Source organism: Ailuropoda melanoleuca, chromosome 2 (assembly GCF_002007445.2).
Source record: "Ailuropoda melanoleuca isolate Jingjing chromosome 2, ASM200744v2, whole genome shotgun sequence".
Taxonomy (NCBI): Eukaryota; Metazoa; Chordata; class Mammalia; order Carnivora; family Ursidae; genus Ailuropoda; species Ailuropoda melanoleuca.
This window is the reverse complement of record NC_048219.1, coordinates 145,318,918-145,346,164: the sequence shown is the minus strand read 5'-3', so window position 1 is coordinate 145,346,164 and position 27,247 is coordinate 145,318,918. Positions and strand designations below refer to the sequence as shown.

The window sequence follows — 27,247 nt, the reverse complement described above, 5'->3', positions numbered from 1 at the left end:
ACATTGAAAACCTGGCAGCTTCACCAGGCAGACAAGGCTCTTCTCACTTCTAGGTCTGTCCACCCGCAGTTCTCTCTGCGGGCAACTCCCTCCCCACCTTACTCCCTCAACTCCTTATCAACCTTCAAGGACTACTTTAGGCATGGCCCCTCTGAAGAGGTCTTCTTAAGCACCCATCAATGCGAACTTTGTCTATATTTCTCCTGCATTTACTTCTATCATATAATTTATCATACTGTACTATAAAGGTCAATTGTTACCTGTGTCCCTCAGTGTGCCAGCACAGGACCTAGCACCAAAAATTTAAAAATACAAAGCAATGGGAGTTACTTAAAAAGATCATTTATATTTATAGAATTGACTCCAACTACATATGAACCAACAGTATAATTAAAAACTGTCAGTTTTAATACCTATTTGTTACTCAATTTGACACCCGGTGGCAAAAGGATATATATTTTAGCTAACTTTTGGATGATGTGTTAGTATAAGAAGTTGCAGAATATTTACCAAAGAACTATATTAAGGGAATTTAAGACTTTTTCTCATTAAAAATGTAGTTCTATTTTTCCATAGACAAGTATACTGATCAGAAAAGGAATAAGAGTAAACTGGAGAGACATCTTGACAAAGGTTTATCACTGATTATCATGAAAAAATATCTAAGCTATATATTGGTCATCAAATCAATCGTTGACCTTCAGCATATCACTGAGACACAGTTTGTCATTTTTTCCCTCCTTGATGTTACTATCAAAAGATAGAATTTATGTCCTATCATCCTAGTTTATTGTAATTGTTCTCTTATCCATAAATACAGCTGAACGTTTTGAAAAACTCTTTTTTAGCTTGTACCATCTTCTAAACTAGTAATGAGTTCCTCCACTAACTTAGAGACACTTGTTTTATCTTATTTCTCTGAATTTAAGGGATATCCCACTTTACCATTCTAAGAATTGAAAAATATGACTATGCTCATCTTATCCATAAAATTCACCACATAACAGTTAGTTTGCAAAATAGAAGGTCAGTTTTTTCCTGAACAGTACAGCAATTAAATGTTTTGTATGAGATAAAGAACTACATTCTAATCCATCCAGCATTAAGTAACCAAGCAAATAGTAGTTAAATAGTAAAACAACAACCAAAAAAAAAAAATTAAAAAACACAAAAAAACCCCAACCCAACATACATTTTAAAAGATACGTAAATCAACAGGATTTTAAATTCCACTTCTTCAAAGAAGCAAATAGCACGTAACAAAAGGTACAATTATAGAAAGACAAGACACTAAGACAATACTTTCTCAGCCCTCCCCACCCCACCGAGAAGTCAGACAAGATTAGAGAATACTATAATATAAAATTTTAAAGCCAACCATTTTAAATCTTAACAACTACTTTTCCTAAAATCACTGATTAAAAACTCTAAAACAAAAATAAAATACCAAAAAGACTAACTTATCTCTAAAACTATAAAAAACCAAAACGCAAAAGGACATTTAATAAGATGTTCTCATAATAAAAACTTTGTGAAGTGCTAAATTAAAGTAATAAAACTTTAAAAAAATCACCATTCTTTAAATATATAAAACATGTCTTTCCTTCAAAGATCTTATATCACAATATCACAGATTTTCACAAGACTGAGTCACTAACCTGTATTTTTTCATAATAAATTTAGTTATATTTACCTTCAGATCCCATGATGAAGTGATGGATATCAGGGCCTGTTGACATACGAGGTCCTTGACAGCTTTTTTCTATTATACCTCTAGGTGTTACCATTTTTATATGAACCACCTGTTTAATACAATGCACGATATAAATTCTACTTATTTGTCAGTGAATGTTGTGCGGGTGTATACACACATTCATCCATATTTATAAAAAACTCTACTTTTAAAAATATTGGATTAAGTGATAAATGGTGACACCTTTCAGAATTCTAATACCTCTTAATAATTCTTAGACTAAAAATAAATTTTATATAACTTTAAAAGAAGAAAAAAATCATTCTAAGATTATTGATTTGTGTATATTCATCACCTTAAAAAAATGAAAAGCACTTTTCTTTAAACCAAATTTAGTCTAGGATTATCAATGTGGCCAAGAACTAAAGGAAAAAAAAAATCAATGATCATATTTTAATAGGTTCATTCTTTCACCTTTTTAACAATGCTGATGAAGCACTCTTACATCAAGCTGCTTCAGATGCTTAGAATTCTAAGAAAAATTTATTCTTGCCTTATTCCCACCCTCAATTTATCTACTTTGCCCACTCAGTACAAAAGAATGACAAGAATGAAGTATTAATTATAATCAGGTCAAAAATAGGATGAAGAGGAAGATGTAGTGACTGAACTAAAGGGAAGAAAAGAGAGATGCACAGGATGCAAGTCTCACACCAGTGAAAAAAGTACACTGGAGGGAGAGGGACTCAAAAACAGTTCCTGAAATCCAAATCAGGAAATGGTTATGTGAAAATCCAACACCTAATAACAGCTTTTTGACAGATAAACAAAAATAGTCTATTTATTATTTAAGGAAATGAGCAGGGGACATCAATAAACAATTCACAAAATAAAAACTAAAAATCACCAATGAGGATTTAAAAGTATACATTCACTAGCAATTAAAGAAATAAAAAATTAAAGACAAAAATCTAAATAAAACGTCCAGTAAAATAAAGATCCTCATAGTGCTAGTGGGAACGCCAATTGGCACAAATTTCTATGAAGCATTTTGGTGACAAAGATTCAAAGACTAAAAAATGTATATAAACATCTTCATTTAACAATTCAAGCTCTTGGAACTTCCCAAAGAAAGTGATTAAAGATGTATGCTAAAGAAATTACTAAAGAAGATATTTTCCCCTTTGTTTCCTACAATTTTGAAATTAAGAATAATTTAAATATGCACTAATAGGGAATTACTTTAATAAACCATGAATTATCAGTAAAAGAATTATATGCACTCTAAAAGTGATAGTGTACATTTACATTTGTCTTTGTTCATTTACAAATTAATATATTGATAACACAGTTTAAAGAGATTAAACACAGCATGATCCTTTTTTATATTAAAAGCTAGATATATACATGCAAATAAGCACATTAGGATATATGCTTATAATCTGTGGTCCTTAAGGCTCTCCAAGAAAGGAATAAATTACATGCTTTAGCAGTACTAAATGTAGCAGTCTATCACATATTTGTTTAACTATGATAAAGTCTTTAATAATCCAATAGTAAAAGGATTAAATTCTCTCTAAAATTGAATTTGTTATTTTATTTGTAAAAAGAAAAATGTGATTTCTAAAATATCCTCAATTTAAAAAGAACAGGATAATGTAAACATTTTAAGTGTTTATAATATATACTAATAATAATTCCATGCAGTGAATATTCTACTTTACAGAAGAGGAACTTTACAGAAGAGGAAACAAGTTTAGAAAGGTGAACCAATTTGCACAAGGTCACACAACTAATCACTGGAAAAGCTACACATGGAACAAATGATATCTAATTCTGAGCCAGAATGCCCACAGTTATGCTAGTCCCACACTAACTCCCAGAAGACTGGCACCTGATCAGCTAAAATAAAATGATGTGCACACACAGGTCATACTGCCACCTACTAGAACATTTTCAATCAGGCTCTTTAACTCTACATAGAAAAAAAAATTTTTAAGAAAAATAAGTATAAACTCTCCTGAGGCAAAAGAGTGGCAATGATGAGATCACCTAAATAAATGGACTAAGCCTCCATGAGGCTTATAAAATAATGTTTATATATTCTATAAGTCAGATACTATGAAACATCTATAAAGCTTAAATACCAGTCACTTGAAAAGGAACAACTGTAAATAATGACCACAGTTGTCTTTAAACTGCTTCTATTATACATAGTCAACTTTACTATAATCAAAAGGGGTATAGTTTTGGGAAGACCCTACCATACAACTCTAAAAAAGGTTTTAATCACTTTATAGTAATAGACTAATAAATTGTAACACTGTAACCAGAAAAAAATTTACCAGGTCCTCAATATTGCCATAGATATTCTTCTTCATGCCCGATGCCCGAGTAGATACCCATCCTCCCACAGTGCTGAATTCCAGGGAATCTGGTTCATGACCTGTACAATAACCACTTTCTTTAAGCTGAAAAACAAAAAATGTAGTATATTACTAGTGAAAATGGGACCATTTCATGTATCACCCAACGCATTAACTCTTCACACTTTAAAATTTCCATATATCACTGGTATTTGGATTCATTAAAACCTATACAGAAAAAGAAATACTTTTATCATGCTCATCCATAAAATTTTTTAAGCTTTTGCCCAGTGGAAAACTTTACAAAACTAAAAAATGTGGACCGAAAGACAAGTTTGCTAGCCAATCTTACTCCTTACATCCTTTCAAAATAAAATCAATAACTGTCCCTGCTTTTTTTTTTTTAACCGCAAAGAGACGATTTAAATACTTATGGAGATCAGATTATGCTTAAATAACTGCCAACTTCACCTAAACACTTTCAATGAATAAAGCACTTAATCTCTTGTTCTCCCTACCCTAATATAATATGCAGCAGGCCTGCAGAAAATCTAAGCAAATTGCCTGTACTTAATTCTCTCAAGGAGTCATGTGTTTTAATGTACAGCCATCTGGCTAGGTTTCCTGCATGTAATACCATCATTTATTTGTGATGCAGATCATGCATTCCTGTACATTAAATAGTCACTTGTTTCTCATTTTTCTATATTAGCTTGGCTTTGCCATCTGCACAGCACCTGAAGTTGAATGGATGCCCTTTACTGCAACACCACCAAAGCCATTCCACTGAAATCATTTTAAAGACTCAGCCATCTCATGTCAAATGGTACAGACACCACCATCTGCACACTCACTGTCTACTGCACTCAAGCCCATCAATCTGTATTGACCATTTTGATAGTCATCCAATTAAGCAACTGCTTCTATTTTTCAAGTAAGCCATGCAGAGATGTAGAATATGTCAGCTATGTTTCTTCCGTAAGTATGGTATAAAAGCTGTGATCCAAAATGAGAGAACCTAATAGGTTAAACATAATTTGTCAGCTCTTGCACATAAGCATTGCAAATTATTTATCTTTTCTAATATTTTTGCTAGGAAAACAACATTTAAAGAGACATCAATTATTAATAATAAATTATTTTCGCTAAATACTGAAGGTGTTTATTTAAAGAAGTTATTAACTACTCACAAAGAAGTAGCTTAAATATATGAATGCACAATTGAAAATGAGGATTATTGGACTGATATTTTATAGTTCTAATCTAACTCCCTATCTATATTCATATTATTTACTCTCAAAAAAGACTACTGTTACTCAATTTTTCTGAAATTAGCAGAAAAAGAAAAAACATTCATAGGGCACTTAGATATCCTAAGCACTAAACAGGGAGTTTTCACATATTCTCATGACAAAATCTCCGCATTACCTACACCAAAGCAAATTAAATCTAAACTATTTCTGTAAGTACATCCAATGTTAGATATACTTATAACTTGCCTCTTATGTCTGGTAGGTTACTTCATTACCTTCCTCAATAATAAAGTGGCTACCACGAGCCAAGAATTATGTAAAGCAATGAAAATGAGGATATAAAAAGAACGAAAAAAAAAAAAAAGACAGTCTCTATGCTCAAGGACCTCGACCCAGCACACCATTTTAAATCTACTACTTTGTTAAAATCTGACTAACTTCCTGTGTAATGGTTAAGAACCTGAACTTGAAACTTGTCATTTATGCTTGCTAGAAAAACTGCATGCTACAGTACACTAATAAGCAACAATTTTTGGCATATGGTTAGGTATTTAATAAATGGTACCTATGACCATATACATTCAGCCACTTTTTCTTCTAAGTCTGTGTCTTTGCTGTGTCTTTTTGTTTTTGTTTTAAAGATTTTATTTATTTATTTGAGAAACAGTGAGAGAGAGAACAAGTGCGGGGTGTGGGGCAGAGGGAGAAGCAGACTCCCCACTGAGCAGGGAGCCTGATGTGGGGCTCGATCCCGGGAGTCCGGGATCATGACCTGAGCAGAAGGCAGACGCTAAATCAACTGAGCTACCCAGGCGCCCCTTGCTGTGTCTTTGTTAATGCCACTAGTTGCCAGAAAAATCTGAAGAAAGATTTACAGATTTAACTCATATAGTAAAATAACCTCTCCTCTCCATCTGTATGCCATAAAACAGAGTAAGAATTTTATCTTACTCACTTCGGTACTCCCATTCAATATTAAAACAACAAATATCTACTATGTTCTAAGCATCAGACACATCACTAAGAGCAAATCCTAAATTGCAGAGCTTGTTATTATATAGATAGAGAAGGGAACTGAAATTAACATGAAACATAATTAAATAAATACAGAACAATTAGAAGTGTAATGGAAAAAATTTAAAGTGCAGCAGGGACATTCACCAAGTTCAAGTAAAAAACTAGATTTACCCTTTAACATGAAAAATATATATATGTAAGAAACAAAAGTCTTTAAACACTGAACATGAGGTAACAAAGGGCTGTGATCCCTTGAGAAAGCAAACAAAGTAAATGAATACTATCCATGCCCCGTGCTTATGCTCCAGACTGCGATGCAGGTAAAGAGAATCCAGGCACGACTCTAGCAGTGTGAGGTAAGGAGGCTGAGTTCAAAGCTGTGGGAAACCAAAGCATCTAGAATTCACAAGAGAAAGTACTGAAGAGAAGAGAGCTGCACAGAGAGAGAACCCTGAAGACTGGCAGAGATTCCCCCTCAAGTAGTTGGCAGAGTAATGAAAAGCACATACCAGTGAGGAAACTACCCAGAATGAGAGTTAAAAATAATCCAAAAGGATTAGAGAAAAGTACCAGCACTCACATAGGGCCAGAAATCTGTTCCCACCAACCTGACTTGGAAAATTTTTCTTTCACAAAGCATGAGATAGAAACCCAAGATGGTCATTCCTCAGTAATGAGAAATGATTAGCCTCAGATGGAGGACTGCTCTTGAACCCACCTAAAAGATCACAGAAGCAAGAACTAAAGGATCTAACTATTTCCAAATATCTACATCCCAGAAAAAGAGCTCAAGAATATTTATAGAATTGGGGGCACCTCGGTGGCTCAGTTGGTTGTGTCTGCCTTCAGGTCAGGTCATGATCCCAGGGTCCTGTGATCAAACCCCACACTGGGCTCCCTGCTTGATGGGAAGCCTGCTTTTTCCTCTCTCTCTGCCACTCCTCTCTCTTTCTCAAATAAATAAAATCTTTGGGGAAAAAAAGAATATTTATAGAATTGAAAAAACATCCCAGACCTAACAAGATAATATTCACAATGTTTGGTACTTAATAAAAAATTACTAAGCATACCAGGAAGCAGGAAAACACAACCCATAATGAGGAAAATAATCATTATGAGGTGAATAATCAAAACAAACCCAGAACTAACACAGATGTTAGAATTAGCTGACCAGGACATTAAAACAGTTATTCAACTGTATTCCATATGTTCAGAGTAAGACACAGAAAATATAGAAAGACTCAAATTAAATATATAGAAAAGTAAGAAATACAATGTTTGAGATAAAAAATACACTTGAGGGGGTTAAGAGCAGAATATACTGAGCAAATAAAATATTAGTGAACTCCAAGACACAGCAAAAGAATCTACAGAAAAAAACGGAAAAGAGCAGCAGGAAGCTGTGGAACTTCAAACAGCCTAATATATGGGAAACAGAGTCCCTAAAAGTCAGGTCGGGGAGGGAGGGTCAGATATGTGAAGAAGTAATAGCCCCAAATTTTCCAAATGTGATTAAAACTATAAACCCACAAATAAAAGAAGTTCAACAAAGCCCCAATGTCAGAAACACACACAAAAAAACTACACCAAGGTCTATCACAGTCACATAACTCAAACCAGTTATAAGAAAATCTTAAAAGCAAACAGAGAAAAAAAAAAAAAACCCACAGAATGTACATAAGGACAAAGATAAGATTTCTTGCCAGAAACAGTAAAGTGAAACAACACTGAAGCAATATCTTTATATTACAGAAAGAAAAACACTATAAACTTATCACTCTATACTCAGTTAAAATATCTTTGAAAAAACAGAACGGTAAACTTAACTAGTAAGCAATTAAAGCAAGACTGCAGGATACATGATTAATACACAAAACTCAACTGCTATCCAATATACCAACAAGGAACAAGTGGAATTTAAAAATAAAAACATAATGCCATTTACATTAGGTTCCCCCAAAATGAAACACTTAGGTATAAATCTAACAGATATGTTACAAGATCTATAAGGAAAAATCAAAGTTTTAAATAAATAAAGAGATATTCCATGTTCATGGAAGACTCATATCAAGATGTCAGTCCTTCCCAAACTGATCTACAGATTCAGTGTAACAAACCCAATAAAAATCTCAACAAGTTATTTATAGATATTAACAAACTGATTCTAAAGTCTATATGGAGAGGCAAAAGACCCAGAATAGCCAACACAATTTGAAGGGTAGTCTTTTCAACAAATGGTGCTGAAATAGCTGGATTATCCATATGCAAAAAAATGAACTTCAACCCATCCTTTGCACCATACATAAACATTAACTCAATCTTCAAAACTCATCAGAGACCTCAATGTAAACCAAAAACTATGAAACTTAAATGGGAGAAAATCTTTGTAACCTTGGGTAAAGCAAAGATTTCTAGATATGACAGCAGAACCATGGAATATAAAGTAAAAAATTAAATACATTGTGGAATTCACCAAAATTAAAAACATCTATTCTTCAAAAGACTCTGTTATGAGATTGAAAAGACAAGCCACGGACTGGGAAAAAATATTTGCAAAGCATAAATCTGCAAAAGGACTTATATCCAGAATATGTAAAGAATTCTCAAAACTCAGTAAGAAAACAAACAACCCAATTTAAAAATTAGACAAACAACTTGAACAGACACTTCACCAAAGAAGATACATGGACGACAAAGAGCACTTGAAAAGATGTTCAACATCACTAGTCACTAGAGAAATACAAATTAAAACCACAATGAGATACTGTAACACATCCACTAGAATGATTAAAACTTAAAAGACTAACATTAACAAGTACTGGAGAGGATGTAGAGAAATTGGAACTCTTACACAGTGCTAGTAGGAATATAAATTTGCCCTCTGGGAAAATGTCTGGTAGTTTTCAAAAAGGTGAATATATACCTTTTTTATATATTTATATATGTGTGTGTGTGTGTATACATACATATATTTGATGTGTGTGTGTATATATGTACATATATACCACTTGATTTAGCCACTTCATTTCTAGATATTTACCCATGAGAAATGAAACTATATGTCCATACAAGGATTTGCACATGAATATTCATAATAGCTTTACCTGTAATAGCCCCAAATTGGAAATAAATCTAAGTGTTCAACAAGTGAACGGATTAACAAACAGTGGTATATCTATACAATCCAATACTATTGAGCAATAAAAGGAATAAACTAATTGATACATGCAATAATATGCATAATCTCAAACTAATTATGCCTAGTGAAAGAAGCCATACCCTCAATCCCCTCTCAAAAGAGTACATGATTAGATTTTAGTAAAATTGTAGGACAATTAAACAAATCTACAGTGACAGAAAGCAGATCAGCCTCCAGAACTGTGAGACAATACACTTCTTTTATTAAAAAAAAAAAAAAAAAGCAGATCAATGATTATCAGGGGTGGAGGGTAAGGGGTAGAGAGAATCATAAAGACGCAAGAGGAAATCTTTAGGTCTGGTACAAGTGTTCATTATTGTGACTGTAGTGATGGTTTCACAATTGCACCGATGTATCAAAACATATCAAATTGTACCTTTTAAATAAGTGCAATTTACTGTATGACACTTATATCTCAATGAAGTTACTATACAACAAATCCATAATTGACATGTTAGTGACCTCCCTTAAGCTGTACACATAATAAAATCAATGTAATTTACAAACTAAAGAGATTAAAACATGTGCTACCCAACTACTGTCTTTGTGTCATTTTAAAATTTCTAGAAGGAAAAAGCAGGATGTTTTAAGCTGGTTACCTCAGCTGATTAAGAAACTGAAGAGTACAGAAGTTTAATAAGGAAGAACTTGAACTGGGATCAAAACAGCTGTAGAAACTACATTACAGTTTACTGGAGGCAAAAAAGAAAAGTTCTGTATTGGCATTCTGGGAAATGAACTAGTAGGTAAAATATCAGAAGTTCTAGTCTAGGAAAATGTCATTTAAATTTCAAGGAAATATGTTCCTTGAATTTTAATTCTAACCTTTCAAAAAAAAGAAAACTTGGAAAGGTTAAAATACTCCATCAAATGCTGAAATAAAAGATACAAAATTAGAAACATGAAAGGCCACCCTTTGTTATAAAAAAATTGCTGTGTTGATAATGTCTCATTCAGATATAACGGAAAAATTAAAATGGGATTTTTACAGGTTTTTTCACTAAATACTATTATTCTGCCCACTTAAAGTTCATTGTAAACTATAATAATTAACAAATCTAATTACCTGGACTTATATAAAACCTTGACTTATTGAAGATCTTTAACATTGCCTCAAATAATATGTTCAATTTCATTCCAGTTCTATCTTAGTGCATTAAATCAAAAATAAAGACAGTAGTTTAATAATTTTTTTCAAAGCCTTTCATCCAGAACTGGTCAGTGGTATACCAATTTCATTCAACTTTTCACCAAGAAATAAGGAAAAAGATAATAAAAATAAGATCAACAAACATGTCTTATCTCTCTCCGTCCCATTCAAAGGTAGGAAGGAGTCATCTCTATAATTCAGGTTGAACAAAGTGGTCAATAGATCAACAAATTAAATTCCTAATTTTTGTTTACAAAAGCTGAGTTAAAGTCATCTTGACTGTGTCTGAGAAGGTTGGAAATACATTTTAATAATTACCTGCTTAGAATGCATGAAAGGGACCTAAAGTTTTCCAAGAATTCTTCAGGATCCTAAAAAGGTGCTACAAGGTCTCCAAGAGTTTGACTAATTCATTAGATGAGCAGTTTTCAATGAAATTAGGCATTGGGGCACCACGGTGGCTCAGTTAAGGGTCTGACTCTTGATTTAGGCTCAGGTCATGATTTCACAGTCATAAGATCGAGCCTTTCATCAGGCTCCATGCTTAGCGCACTCTGCTTGAGATTCATTCCCTTTCCCTCTCCCTCTGCTCTTCTTCACCCCCCCACCCCACTCCCTCTAAAATAAATAAATAAAATCTTAAAAAAAAAGAAATTACTCATTGAAAAGTTCAATTACAGTAAATAACACCATCTACCCAGGTGATCCAATTTATCATGAACTTCTGAGAATTCAATGTCCAATATGTTCCACTTTGCTCCATTCTTACTCCTTTACTGTAGGTCACTATTGCTCTTGCCTGAATTATGCCAGTAGCCTCTTAACCACCTGTACGTGTCCCCCACCCATCCTCCACACAGAAGCAAGCCAGAACTATCTGAATACAGAGGTAAAGTTCAAACTTTTTTTTTTTTTAAGATTTTTTTTGTTTATTTGACAGAGATAGAGACAGCCAGCGAGAGAGGGAACACAAGCAGGGGGAGTGGGAGAGGAAGAAGCAAGCTCATAGCAGAGGAGCCTGATGTGGGGCTCGATCCCGTAACACCGGGATCACGCCCTGAGCCGAAAGCAGACGCTTAACCGCTGTGCCACCCAGGCGCCCCTAAAGTTCAAACTTCTAAAAGGGGCTTTATAAGGCCCCTTTATAATTTGATCTCTTCGTGTTTCCCTGACTTCATTCTTTACCACCACAATACATTTTCCCACGCAACATATCAACACCAAGAATGTATATTCTCCCATAAACACACGTGAGACCTCAGCCACACTCAGCTGTCTGCAGGTCCGCCAAAAGCAACAGCTGCCCTAAAAGCCTCTGCACTTGGTGCTTCCTCTGACTGGATTGTTCTCTCCATTCCCATTTCCTTTTTTGCTGACTTTCATTCACCCTGAAGTCTCATTTTAAATGCTGTGTTCTCTGTGATAACTTCTTTGTCCAACTTATCCCTGCTAACCCTATGTGATGAGCCGTTAACACCTTGCATTCAGCCTTCACCTTGCAATTCTCACTCTGAATCATGTCTATTTGCCTAACTTTCTGTTGTAAGCTTTCCAAGGGTAGGGGATGGTGTCTTATTCACTACTGTGTCCTCAGTATCTAGCTCAATGCCTGACCCACAATGGAAACTGAGCAAATCTGTTCGGATAATGTGCTGTGAAAGGTACTCCACTCATAAAGAGGACGCACAAAGGGTTGCCTGGGTGGCTCAGTTGGGTAAGACCCGACTCCTCTTGGTTTTGGCTCAGGCCCTGAGTCCAGCTCCGTGCTCAGCAGGGACTCTGCTTGAAATTCTCTCTCTCTGCTCCCCGCCCCACTTGCTAAGTAAATAAATCGTAAAAAAAATAAAGAGGACACATAGCAATTTTGAAAATCTTAATTAAAGGAAATAACATACCTGTCTTTCCAACTCCTGTCCTGTGATACCAGCCTCCACATGAGCTGTCAGATTGTTCTCATCAACCCAGAGGATTCGATTCTGTTGCAAAGGAAGAAAAAAGTCTCATCTCCAAGAACTATTAACATCTTCTGAGGAAATATAACTTCCTAACTCAAGGTAACAAGTGACAAGACAAAACTAGCAAATAGGGTTACCCACACTACTACACTACCCATGTATCCCAGACTATACAACATGACAGAGAGAGTAACACAGGCAGTATATTGCACAGGAGTTGGTTTAAAACACAGACTCTGTCTTTATTCAGGGATTAGTTTGAATTAAACTCTACCTCTTACCTTAGGCAAATTATTTAACTAAGTTTAGCGTTTCCTCATTTGTAAAGTGTGAATAGTAATACTACTCATAATGTTGGTGTAAGGATTAAATGATACTGCACATAAAAAGTTTAGCATACAGGCATGCCTGGCTGGCTCATTCGGTGGAGCATGCAGCTCTTGATCTTGGGTTGTGGGTTTGAGCCCCACATTGAGTGAAGAGATTACTTAAAAATAAAATCTTAAAAAAACAGACAAATAAAAAACCCTTAACATACAAAGTTCCTGGCATTCTACAAATACTCTCTGCACTACTATTAATAGTTAACAATCATATGTAACTTAAGAATATCAGAAGATGGCCATTGTGAGACTAGAAAATGACACCTGCAAAGACATCTGAATATAGTAAATGGCATTTCTGCTTTATTTTTAATCCAAAATAGAACAGAGGCCCCGGACAGAAACCAAAGCACACCCCTGCCTCCTGTTTAAAAAGAAGGAACTGAGCATCAACCAGCTCAACTTACCAAATGTATAACTGCCCAAAAAATGTTTTTAACATTCTTGGTTGACCTAATTTATATATATATATATGAATCTTCATGAATTATTTTCCATTAAAAACAGACTTCTTTCCCCTTCTATTTGGCTGAGCAATCAGGTTAACATACACACTCTTCTTTTGGATCCCAGGGTCGCTTTCTTTGCACTTTGATATGTTCAATTTCATGGCAATAACTAATACAGATAAATCTAGCTAATAATAAAAAGGAAAGAATAAAACAGACAATACTAAAATTGTCTGCCTATATTCCAAATCTGAATACATACAAATAACTGCACTGCTTAATTCACAGGATTATGATAAACATTAAATAAGATGATATATGTGAATGTACTTTTTATGTTATATAAAACTCTCATTTTAATTATACTCTCACAATGCAACAATAGTAATTTCATTATAACTATGGCAAATCAATCTTTTGGTCCTACAGCCACTAAACAAAAGGAAGTACTAAACTAAAGTAAAAAGACAGAATTCAGTAATCTGTTGGTACCTAACAATAACTTATACACATCTTCTCCTCTAGTAGGCTGGCTCTTGAAGTGATTACATACTTGTGCTAATTATATACCTTGTGTCTAGCAGGGGCCAAACATATTTTTGATAAGAAAAAAAAAAAAACTGAAGAAGGCAAAGAAAAAAAAATACCTAAAAGGAAAATACCTAAGGAAAATACATAGGATACCTTATTATATCCAGTATACACTACTCAAGTTAACAATAAGACAAAAACTTTGAGACCAATAGGTCTTAGTATTATTGTATATATTTAAGAAATATAGAAATAGAAAACTGGTGTAACTATCATATTTTGTAATACACTGTATCAGAAGTACTCTGGGCAAAATCATGCACAGACATAGCTTCTCAACTCCAGAGCAAATCACAATTATAAGTACCACCCATCCACTACAATATTTAAGAGAGTTCAAAGTTAAAGGCAGTGACTATACAAAGTTTTTCTACAAAATAAATGGTTAAAAACCTGGCATTAAAAATTCTGGCACAGAATTTTAAACATCTACTCAGTACTTTATTTTATCTCATTTAATCTTCACAGTTACCTTCTGCATTATTACTGTCTCTATTTTACAAATTCAGTAACAGACTCAGTGGTAAATTTGTACACAGTAAAGTGTATAGAAATTCAAACGCATCCAAAGCCTATTCCAGAAGAGGCTACTCTTAAGTGATCTTCTAAGGAACCTGCCTTTTCTTAAACTCTGGGATAAGGACAAAGGTTAATGGGGAACTTTACAGAATAATAATCAGGTTGTCACCATCTGAACATCTTGATTAATTTTGGCAACACTTAAAGTGGACAACCAGATATTACATGCCTCCTGATGTGTGTGACGTGAGATAGAAAAACACATCACCACTACGAGATATCTTTGCTTAAAAAAAAAAAAGAATTTAAAATCTATGCCTGAAACTAACTAGACTTTATATCTGACTTCAAGTTTAGAGGACATACAAAGCCTGGAGGAAGAGTTAAACAACACCAAGACAAAGTGACACGGAAATTCAAAATATGACACATTTTATATTGCAAATAACCTACATTCACCAAAAGTCAGTAACATTCAAAAAAGGAGAAAGAAGGAGGTTTCAGATAAAATGAGACAGGGAAACAACCAAAAGCTAACAACATGGGCCTTGTCTGAATCCCTATATGAACAAATGAAGTACAAAACAAAGACTATTTTGAAACTACTGTAAAATTTGAATGTGAGCTGGATATTAAATGATATAAAGAATTCTTTTTAATTTTGCCAGGAGAAATAATAATATAGTGAGAAAATGTCCTTTTAAAAACAGATACATAAGAAATACTTAGTTGTAAGTAGCATATAAGGATTTACTTTTAAAATAGTCAAAAGGAGATAGTCTAAGATGATGGAGGAGTAGGAGACCTTAGTTTTGTCCGGTTCCAGGAATTCAGCTAGACAGCTATCAAATCATTCTAAACACCTATGAACTCAACTGGAGATCTAAGAAAATAGCTGCAACTCTACAAATAGAAAAGCGACCTCTTTCTGCAAAGCAGGAGGTACAGAGAAATGAATCCAAGGAGACATATGGGAAGATACACTGTAGCGGGGAGGGAGAGAGAACCTCCGTAAGCTGACACCAGAAAGTGATATAGCAGTGGAGCACAAAATCAGAACTTTTAGAAGTCTGCTCTAGTGAGGGATGTCCCTGCCTGAAAGGTGCTCAGGTGGCGAAACAGGGCAGAATCCTAGGTGGACAGTTTGGCCTCAGGATCCCCGGGGGTCAAAGAAAGACCAGGAGTGCCTGAGTGTAGCACAGTTCCCGGGCATCAGAGCGGGGAAATCAGAGGCAATCAGCAAGCCCAGGAGTGGGCTCTCAGCTCAGGGTTGCCATATGCTGCGATAAGTACAGTTGGGCAACTGCTCACAGAGCAGGGGCCCAGCAAGCAGCAGAACCGGTGAGACCTCCCTCCCTCCCCGAGGAGGGGCAGCGCAGATGCACACCACAGGAGTCTATAGGGTCTGGAGACTTGAAATGGGGTTGCCTGACTGACAGAAACGCTTGGTCACAGGATGGAGACCAGAGAGACAGGAGTGATTAACTGCTTTTCCCTGAGGGTGCACTGAGGAGTGGGGCCCTGAGCTTTCAGCTCCAGGGCAGGAAATTGGGAGGCTGCCATTTTCATTCTCATACTCTAAAGGGGCAAGAAAAGCCTTCAGGGAACAAAAAAGCCACATAGACCAATCCAGAGCTGCTTATTTAGCCTGGCCCCCTGGCAAGGGCAGTGAAATTCCTCCAAGGCAAAAACACTTGAGAATCACTGCAACAGGCCCCTCCCCCAGAAGATCTGCAAGAACATCTGGCCAAGACCAAGTTTACCAATCACACAGAACTGCGAAACTCCAGCACTAGCGGAAAACAGTGTATAGAATTCATGGGTTTTTTCCCCCACGATTCTTTAGTCTCTCAATTTTAATTTTTTTCTTTCCTTTTTCAACCAATTTCTTATTTTATCAACTCTTTCTTTTAAATCTTTTTTAATTTTCATTTTTACAGTTACACGCTATCCTTTCATTGTATTTAATTTTATTTCTGTATATATTTAAGTTTTTCTTTCTTTACAATTTTGAGATGTAGTTTCCTCTAACTGACCAAAATACATTCAGGATATGGTGTATTGCTCTGTTCTGTTCACCTGTCTGTTCATACTCCTTCTTTTTTTTGTCTTTTAATTTTCATTTTTATAGTTACATTCTATTCTTTCATTGTATTTAATTTTATTTTCGTACATATATAAGTTTTTCTTTCTTTACAATTTTGGAACCTAGTTTTCTAACAAACAGACCAAAATACACACAGGATCCAGTGTACTGCTCTGTTTGCCTGTCTGATTATATTCTCTTTCTTCTTTTTTTTTTTTTTTCCAGCTTCATGTCTCTTCTGACTTGTTTAGTGTATATTTCTCTGGGATCATTGTTGCCATTTTAGTATTTTGTTCTCTTGCTCATTTATTCTTCTTTGGACAGAATGACAAGCTGGAAAAACTCACCTCAAGAAAGTGAATGGGAAGCAGTACTGACTGCCAGGGACATAATCAGTATGAATATAAGTAAGATGTCAGAACTAGAATTCAATATAACAATTATAAAGACACTAGCAGGGCTTAAAAAAAGCATAGAAGACAGCAGAGAATCCATTTCTGGAGAAATAAAAGAACTAAAATTTAATCAAGTAAAAAATCAAAAGGGCTATTAATGAGATACAATAAAATGGAGGCTCTAACTGCTAGGATAAATGAAGCAAAAGAGAGAATCAGTGATACAGAAGACAAAATGATGGAGAATAAAGAAGCTGAGAAAAAGAGAGATAAACAACTACTGGATCACGAGGGGAGAATTCAAGAGATAAGTGATACCATACAACGAAACAATATTAGAACAACTGGGATCCCAGAAGAGGAAAGAGAGAGAGGGACAGAAGGTATACTGGAGCAAATCATAGTGGAGAACATCCCTAACCCAGGGAAAGAAACAGGCATCCAAGTCCAGGAGGAACAGACAACCCCCCTCAAAATCAATAAAAATAGGTCAACACCCTGCCACACAGTGAAACTTGCAAATCTCAGAGATAAAAAGAAAATCCTGAAGCAGCTCGGGGGATAAGAGGTCCATAACCTACAAGGGTAGAAATATTAGACAGGCAGCAGACCTATCCACAGAGACCTGGCAGGCCAGGAGTGGCATGATATATTCAGGGTGCTAAATGAGAAAAATATGCAGCCAAGAATACTTTATAAAGCTAGGATATCATTCAAAACAGAAGGAGAGATAAAAAGCTTCCAGGACAAGGGCACCAGGGTGGCTCACTTGGTTAAGTGTCTGCCTTCGACTCAGGTCATGATCCCAGGGTCCTGGGATGGAGCCCCACATTGGGCTCCCTGCTCAGCGGGGAGCCTGTTTCTCCCTCTGCCCCTCCACCTGCTCCTGCTCTCTTTCTCTCTCTCAAATAAATAAAATCTTTAACAACAAAAAAGCTTCCAGCACAAACAGAAACTAAAAGAATTAGTGATCACTAAACCAGCCCTGCAAGAAATATTAAAAGGTATCCTTTAAGTGAAGAAAGAGCCCAAAAGGAACAGAGACAATATGCAGAAACAGTGACTTTACAGGTAATACAATGGCACTAAATTAATATCTTTCAATAGTTACTCTGAATGTAAATGGGCTAAACGCCCCAATCAGAAGACAGAGGGTTTCAGATTGGATAAAAAAGAAAGACCTATAGATAAGCTGTCTGCACGAGACTCATTTTAAACCCAAAGATACCTCCAGATTTAAAGTGAGGGGTGGAAAACCATTTATCATGCTAATGGACATCAAAAGAAAGCTGGGGCGGCAATCCTTATCTCAGACAAATTAGATTTTAAACCAAAGACTATCATAAGAGACGAGGAAGGACACTATCTCAGAATTAAAGGGTTTATCCAACAAGAAGATCTAACAGTGTAAATATTTATGCCCCTAACATGGGAGCAGCCAATTATATAAACGAATTCGTAACAAAAGTCAAAGAAGCACATTGATAATAATACAATAATAGTATTGCACTTACTGCACTCACTGCAATGGACAGATCATCTCAGCAGAAGATCAAATAGGAAACAAGGGCTTTGAATGAGACACTGGACCAGATGGACTTCACAGATATATTCAGAACATTCCATCCTAAAGCAACAGAATATACATTCTTCTCGAGTGCACACGGAACATTCTCCAGAATAGATCACATAATGGGTCACAAATCAGGTCTCAACTGATACCAAAAGATTGGGATCATTCCCTGAATATTTTCAGACCATAGTGCTTTGAAAGTTGAACTCAATCACGAGAGGAAATTTGGAAAGAACTCAAATATATGGAGGCTAAAGAGCATCCTACTAAAGAATGAGTGGGTCAACCAGGAAATTAAAGAAAAAAATTCAGGGAAACAAAAGAAAATGAAAGCACAACTATTCAAGACCTTTGGGATGCAGCAAAGGTGGTGCTAAGAGGGAAGCATATAGCAATACAAGCTTTTCTCAAGAAACAAGAGAGGTCTCAAATACACAACCTAACCCTACACCTAAAGGAGCTGGAGAAAGAAGAGCAGATAAAGCATAAATCCAGCAGAAGAGAAATAATAAAGAGTAGAGCAGAAATCATGAAAATAGAAACCAAAAGAACAGCAGAAAAAAATCAACGAAACTAGGAGCTGGTTCTTTGAAAGAATTAATAAGATTGATAACCCCAGGCCAGACTTATCAAAAAGAAAAGAGATCACAACCAACACCGAAGAAATACAAATAATTATAAGAACATATTATGAGCAAACATACGCCAACAGATTAGGCAATCTGGAAGAAATGCATGCAGTCATAGAGATGTATAAACTACCAAAACTGAAACAGGAAGAAATAGAAAACCTGAACAGACATATAACCAGCAAGGAAACAGAAGCAGTAATCAAAAATCTCCCAACAAACAAAGAGTGCAGGGCTGGATGGCTTCCAAGGGAATTCTACCAAACATTTAAAGAAGAGTTAATACATATTCCTCTGAAAGTGTTTCAAAAAATAGAAATGGAAGGAAAACTTCCAAACTCATTCTATGAGGCCGGCATTACCTTGATCCCCAAACCAGACAAAGACCCCACCAAAAAGGAGAATTTACAGACTAATATCCCTGATGAACATGGATGCAAAAATTCTCACCAAGATACTAGCCAACAGGATCCAAAAGTACATTAAAAGGATTAATCACCACAATCAACTGGGATTTATTCCTGAACTGCAAGGTTGGCTCAACATCTGCAAATCAATCAGTGTGATACACTACACTGATAAAAGAAAGAACAAGAACCGTATGATCTTCTCAGAAGATACAGAAAAAGCTTTTGACAAAGTACACCATCCTTTCTTGATTAAAACTCTTCACAGTGTAGGGATAGAGGGAACATAACTCAATATCATAAAAGCCATTTACGAAAAGCCCACAGCAAATATCATTCTCAATGGGGAAAAATTGAGAGCTTTCCCCCTAAGGTCAGGAACATGGCAAGGACATCCACTATCACCACCGTTGTTCAACACAGTACTAGAAGTCCTAGCTTCAGCAATCAGACAACAAAAAGAAATAAAAGGCATCCATATCAGCAAAGAAGTCAAACTCTCACTCTTCGCAGATAACATGATACTCTATGTGGAAAACCCAAAAGATTCCACCCCAAAATTGCTAGAACTCATAACAGCAATTCAACAAAGTGGTAGGATATAAAATCAATGCACAGAAATCAGTAGCAGTTCTATACACTAACAATGTGACTGAAAAAAGAGAAATTAAGGAATCAATCCCACTTACAATTGCACCAAAAACCATAAGAAACCTACCTAACCGAAGAGGTAAAGGATCTGTACTTTAAAAACTACAGAACACTGATGAAACAAATTGAGGAAGAACACAAAGAAATGGAAAAACATTCCATGCTCATGGATTGGAGGAACAAATATTGTTAAAATGTCTATGCTACCTTGAGCAATCTATACATTCTATGCAATCCCTATCAAAATACCATCAACTTTTTTCAGAGCTGGAACAAATAATCCTAAAATCTGTATGGAAGCAGAAAAGACCCCAAATAGCCAAAAGAATGTTGGAAAAGAAAACCAAAGCTGGTGGCATCACAATGCTGGACTTCAAACTCTATTACAAAGCTGTAATCATCAAGACAGTATGGTACTGGAACAAAAACAGACACACAGATCAGTGGAAGGGAATAGAGAACCCAGAAATGGATCCTCAACTCTATGGTCAACTAATCTTTGACAAAGCAGGAAAGAACAGCCAATGGGAAAAGGACAATCTCTTCAACAAATGGTGTTGGGAAAACTGGACAAGCCACATGCAGAAAAATGAAACTGGACCATTTCCTTACACCATACACAAAAATAGACTCAAAATGGAGACAGACCTAAATGTGAGATAGGAATCCATCAAAATCCTAGAGGAAAACACAAGCAGCAACCTCTGTGACCTTGGCTGCAGCAACTTCTTGCTAGACATGTTTCCATAGGCAAGGGAAACAAAGGCAAAACTGAACGACTGGGACTTCATTAAGATAAAAAGCTTTTTGCACGGCAAAGGAAACAGTCGACAACAACAAAAGACAACCGACAGAATGGCTGAAGATATTTGCAAATGTCTCATCAGATAAAGGGCTAGTTCCAAAATCTATAACGAACTTATGAAACAACACCCAAAAAACAAATAATCTAATCAAGAAATGGGTAGAAGATATGAACAGACATTTCTCCAAAGAAGACATACAAATGGCCAACAGACACATGAAAAAACGCTCAGCATCACTTGGCATCAGGGAAATACAAATCAAAACCACAATGAGATACCACCTCACACCCATCAGAATGGCTAAAATTAACCACTCAGGAAACAAGAGATGCTGGCGAGGACGCAGAGAAAGGGGAACCCTCCTACACTGTTGGTGGGAATGCAAGCTGGTGCAGCCACTCTGGAAAACAGCGTGGAGGTTTCTCAAAAAGCTGAAAATAAAGCAACCCTCGGACCCAGCAATTGCACTATTAGGTATCTACACCAAAAGTACAAATGTAGTGATCCAAAGGGGCCCCTGCGCCCCAACGTTTACAGCAGCAACATCTACAATAGCCAAACTATGGAAAGAGCCCAGATATCCACTGACAGATGAATGGCTAAAGATGATGTCGAATATATATATATACAACGGAATACTACTCAGCCATCAAAAAAACAAAATCTTGCCATGTGCAACGATGTGGATGGAACTAGAGGGTATTATGCTAAGCCAAATAAATCAATCAGAGAAAGACAACTATCATAATATCTCACTCATATATGGAATTTAAGAAACAAAACAGAGGATCATAGGGAAAGAGAGGAAAAAACAGAACAAGATGAAATCAGAGAGGGAGACAAACCATAAGAGATTTAATCATAGGAAACAAACTGAGGATTCCTGGAAGGGAGGGAGGAGGGGGGAGGCGTAGCTAGGTGATGGACGTTAAGGAGGGGATGTGATGTAATGAGCACTGGGTAGTATGAATGACGGATGAATCACTGACCTCTACCACTGAAACTAATAATACATTTTATGTTAATTGAATTTATTTATTTTATTTATTTTTTTTAAAGATTTTATTTATTTATTCGACAGAGATAGAGACAGCCAGCGAGAGAGGGAACACAAGCAAGGGGAGTGGGAGAGGAAGAAGCAGGCTCACAGCAGAAGAGCCTGATGTGGGGCTTGATCCCATAACGCTGGGATCACGCCCTGAGCTGAAGGCAGACACTTAACCGCTGTGCCACCCAGGCGCCCCAATTGAATTTAAATAAAAATTAAAAAAATAGTTGAGAGACAAAGATAGAGCAATATGATAAAAAGTCAATAATTACTTAATCTAGAAAAGGGATATACTATTCTCTCTACTTTGGTTTTGAAAAAAAATGTCAAATTAATAAAATAATAAATAAATCTTAAACTTTTTATAGCAATGAAGGAATATGCAACCACAAATATTGTTGACTATATAAAGATTAAGTTCATAACCAAAACAAAGCTTTAACATGGCACAATGTCCAACTCTTAGACCACAGCGAGCCAAAAGGTCACAAAATAATCCTACGATAAAAGTAGTTTGCTCTCCACTCCTCCACAAGCAAAAATGCAACAGCATTGAAAATTTGGGGGACAAGTCTTGGTGTTTCAAATCAACCTTAACTAATAATATTTGTTTTGTTTTTAACAATACAAATCAGGTCATCTATTTTATCACTATTCCAACCCACGCTTCTCAAGTTATCAATTTGTCAGGCCAATTTGGTAGAAACTACCCAGATATGTACCTGAGTGTGAGTAAACTTAGCTTTTTGAGACCTGAAGACAATGGTAAAATATAATGATAAAATAAATTTAAGACAAAATGGAAAATATACCTTTTTAATAACAACTAAGACTGAGCCATAAAGAGTTTTTTTAAACCAAACACTATCTTCAAACATGTCTAAAATTATCATATACCATTTGTGAAGTGTCCAAAGAAATAATTGTTCTTGTCTCATCTGCAGGACACATTAGGCCATATGATACACTTGTTCCTCCTGCCAAAATAGGAAAAAATTTTAATATTTTATTTTTTAGGGCACTTCTAGGGCCGATCCCTAATAGAAAGTACACAAGCAGGCCCGCTAGAAAAGTAATACCTATTTCTACTTTGCAAAATGTAATTTGCAAATGCTAACACACTAAAAACAAACTCACCTTTATTTTATGCTGCATGCCAAAATGAAGAAATATTATGGATCTGAAAGCAATGGGATATGACTCCACCCCCTGAGCACACTCAAGTGACGCCCCTAGCAATTTGTGAAACTCCAAAAACATGATTAGAAAAATTCTAAACTAATGATTACTCTGGAGATATTGCTTAAAAGAAAAAAATACCTTTCCTACTTCAACTAAAGACACCTCACCTTAACTATGAGATTCATTTATCATTTGAAATAATATATTGTCATACAAAAAGACTTTATTAGAACATAAAAAAGTTAAAATTGCCCAGATTATATAATATTCAAACAAATTTATATGTTAATGATGAAAAGTTGATTTTAATATAAACAATATATACAAGTATATAAACAATGTACTCCTGTTTTCCATGAACATTTGTTATCAAAGGAAAAATGTTTTCTTGATACCAACATAAAATAATACCATGTTTAGTCCTTAACCATTTGTATTACCATATATCAGAGTAAATCCTTAATTGGTATTTCCATGTGTCTTGGACAGAAAACTCTTGATACAAGTAAAAATTACAGGAGGTGCTGACCTACAAAATTCAGTTTACTTTTACAAGGTGAGACTGTGAACTGTCAATTAAGAACATGCCTGTAATCAGTAAACACTATTTGCTTGTCACAGTCATTTGAAATCAGAAAAATATTTCACTAAAAGTGGCACTGTAGTGCCTTTCTTTTTTTTTGATGAATTCAACTGAAAGTATCAGCTGAAGAAGGAATCTGGAGCTCCTGATTCGTTTGGTGTCCCACTTCTGTTCCATCAATGTTAATTCAATCAGTGAAGGCAATTTCCTTTGGCTTGTGTAGGTTATTAAAAGAATGTAGTTGATAAAAGATCAAGAGATTAAATTTGTCTTAAAATGCAAAGCAATGTTAGTTTTCAACATTAAAATGTATTACTGATCTGGTCATCACTGTCCTGGTTGATCTTTCACACTGCATAGTGTTCCTTCTCAAAAGTGTATATTGGGTACATTTAGCCTCTGAAAAATAACATTCTCTCCATAAAGATAAAGGTTATAAAATAATTACTAAAGGGGAAACATTTTCTTATTTAAGCATTAAGTTACAGCGTCAACTAGGATCTGTATAAGAACCCACGAACAACATGTCTCAAACAGTTCAGAGAGAGAGATCTACTCAAAAATGAACAGCATAAAACAAATTTTTCAGAATAATCATATCATAATTACAAGAATGTTTGCTTTCAATGGGATGGCACAAATATTTAGAATATGAATAATTTAAATTTAAAAAATAAAAATAAAAAACACATTTACATCATATTAAAATTCAAAAGGCATAATACCTACCACCAATTGGTATGATACAAAGGTTATATTTGCATGCTAGATTCACAATCTTAACTACATCATCATGACATGCTGTTGAAAAAAAAGGGAAAATAAATTAATCACAGGGATACAAATAAAATCTGGGTAACCCTGCAAAGTAAGGGTCCATGATGTTCTTTAGTGTCTAAACTTTTTCTTCATTTATTCACTCGTTAACACACATTAAACAGCTATATTAAAACAAAATATTTATTATTTTTTTAACTTTTCATTTTGAAATGGTTTCATACTTATAAAAAGGTTGCAAAAAAGGTACAAAGAATTTCCTTCATTAAGCAGCCATAAACATTAACATCTTACATTTTCAATTATCAAAACCAAGCAATTTACTATTACACAATACTCTTAACTAATCTACAGACCTTATTCAAATTTTGCCAATTGTTCCACTAATGTCCCCTTTTCTGGACCAGCCAATCACACACTGTATTTAGTTGTCACAGCTCCTTACTCTTCTTTATTTATTTTATTTTATTTTATTTTATTTTATTTTATTTTATTTTATTTATTTGACAGAGAATGAGAGAGAGAGTGCACAAGCAGGGAGAACAGCAGCAGCAGGCTTCCCACTGAACAGGGAGCCTGATGCGGGGGCTCCGTCCCAGAACCGTGGGGTCATGACCTGAGCCGAAGGCAGACGCTTTAGCTTTACCGACTGGGCCACTCAGGCGCCCCTCCTTACTCTTCTTTAATCTGAGAGAGTTCCTCAGTCTATTTTTTTTTTTAATTTTCATGGCCCTGACACTTTTGAAAAGCACTGATCAGTTACTTCATAAAGTATTTCTCAATTGGGTTTCTGCCTCCTCATTAATAAATTCAGGTTACACATTTCGGCAGGAATTCCACAGAAGTGATGTTGTGCCTTTCTTCATGAGTTCCATCTGGAGGAACATGATGTACACAGGTCTCATTTCTGGTAATGTCAACTTTTATCATTTGGTTATAAAGTATCTGCTAGGTTTTTCTACTATAAGAATACTATAATTAGTAAGTATCTTGCGGGGAGATAGTTACTCTAAAAACGTTTCTCATCATACTTTCACTCACTAATTTTTGCAGCCATTGATGATTCTTTATTCTGTTTTTTAAACAAATTTTTAAATGCTATATATAATGTGCTACATATATTCCTTTCTATTGTACACAACTAAAGTACTCCTTATCAGAGTAAAAGCTATATGAGTATCAAAAACCTGACAACAGAAAATTTTAAATACAAGACACAAGGTGCTAAATCTCAATTTGACTAGCAATAGAGCATTAAGCCACAGATTCACATGGCAAAGAAATTATCTGAGAAAAATAAATCTCCTGATAATATGGAATGGCAAAGAAGAGAAAAAGACTTAAGGCAAGGAAACTATGCAAAAATCCAGTATTACCTGCTAAGGGCTTGAAAGGGAAATTTAAGGATGTAAAACATACAAGTGACTATCCATTTATGAAAGTAAAAATACTACTATAAAAGTTATCATTTCTCTGGTTTGTTTAAAACTAGAATATATCATTTGTACTATTCCAATTTTTAATGAAAATCCATTTTAAGCTTCCAGATTAAGCTTATAAAAATTACTATCTGTGGTAAAAATTTTTTACTAAGTGGAATACTAGTTGATTAATAATTAATAAAATACCCAAACATGACTGTTAAAATCCTTTAACAAGGCAAACCTACTTCTAGGATTGTCACCTAACCAGAAGATTTTTTTGACCACGTTATCTGACACAACACTCCCTCATCCCACTGCTCACCTATACAGCTCTCTACTTTCTTACCGCCTTTTCTTTCTAGCACTTATCACCGCTCAATACATTGTATATTTATTTGCTCTTTTTTCTGTCTCCTTCCTCACTAAATTGTATGGCACCTGAGAACAGATTTTTGTTTTGTTCACAGCTCATCCTCAATACCTAGAACAGTACCTAGCACATATTTTCACAGGCCTAAAGTTTTGGTATTTAAACAGCTAAGAATAATGCATAAATACTAAATTTAATAAGTGAAATGGTTTTAAAATATGTAATTGTTAAAGGATATTTTATTTTTATAAGCATACTTACCACAAACAACATATATGAGTGACTAACTATTTGTCCAAACTAAATGAAAGGCAGAGATAGACACACCGTGTTAAGGGTCATGGTGGTGACAAATCCTGGTTTAAGGATGACTCCAAATCATAAAAATTACATACAAGTTCTTATGCTTAGACAAGCCCTAGACATCCTATTGGAGCAAATATAAAATTCAGATTCAAATTATAGCCAAACTTAAAGACATCTACAAGGACAGATCTCCTAGGTACGTATATATATATGTGGGAGGGGTGTGTGTGTGTGTGTGTGTGTGCATTCAAACTGCAAGACAAGACAGCCACCTTCACTCTGTGGAATACTCCATTGTCTTCAATTGCCATATTGTCTCAAAACTTACCCTCTTGCAAAGAAAAAACCTGAATTTTATCACCAACAGAAAATTTACATTAAAGTTAAATAAAGGTCTCAGAGATCTGATAACCTCTTGGGCGGCAGGCGGGGGGG

At 35.2% G+C, this 27,247-nt stretch overlaps 1 protein-coding gene across 1 annotated transcript in view; it reads right to left on the bottom strand.

The window, feature by feature from the left end:
• AGPS (alkylglycerone phosphate synthase) overlaps window positions 1–27,247 on the bottom strand; it is a 136,649-nt gene that overhangs the window by 61,951 nt on the left and 47,451 nt on the right. Inside the window, exons 6-10 of the mRNA XM_034654787.1 lie at window positions 24,665–24,736; window positions 23,068–23,147; window positions 12,574–12,654; window positions 4,039–4,164; window positions 1,694–1,802 (exon numbers count right to left, since the gene is read on the bottom strand). Of these exons, the coding sequence (XP_034510678.1) occupies window positions 1,694–1,802; window positions 4,039–4,164; window positions 12,574–12,654; window positions 23,068–23,147; window positions 24,665–24,736 (468 nt within the window). The remainder of the gene's footprint in view (window positions 1–1,693; window positions 1,803–4,038; window positions 4,165–12,573; window positions 12,655–23,067; window positions 23,148–24,664; window positions 24,737–27,247) is intronic.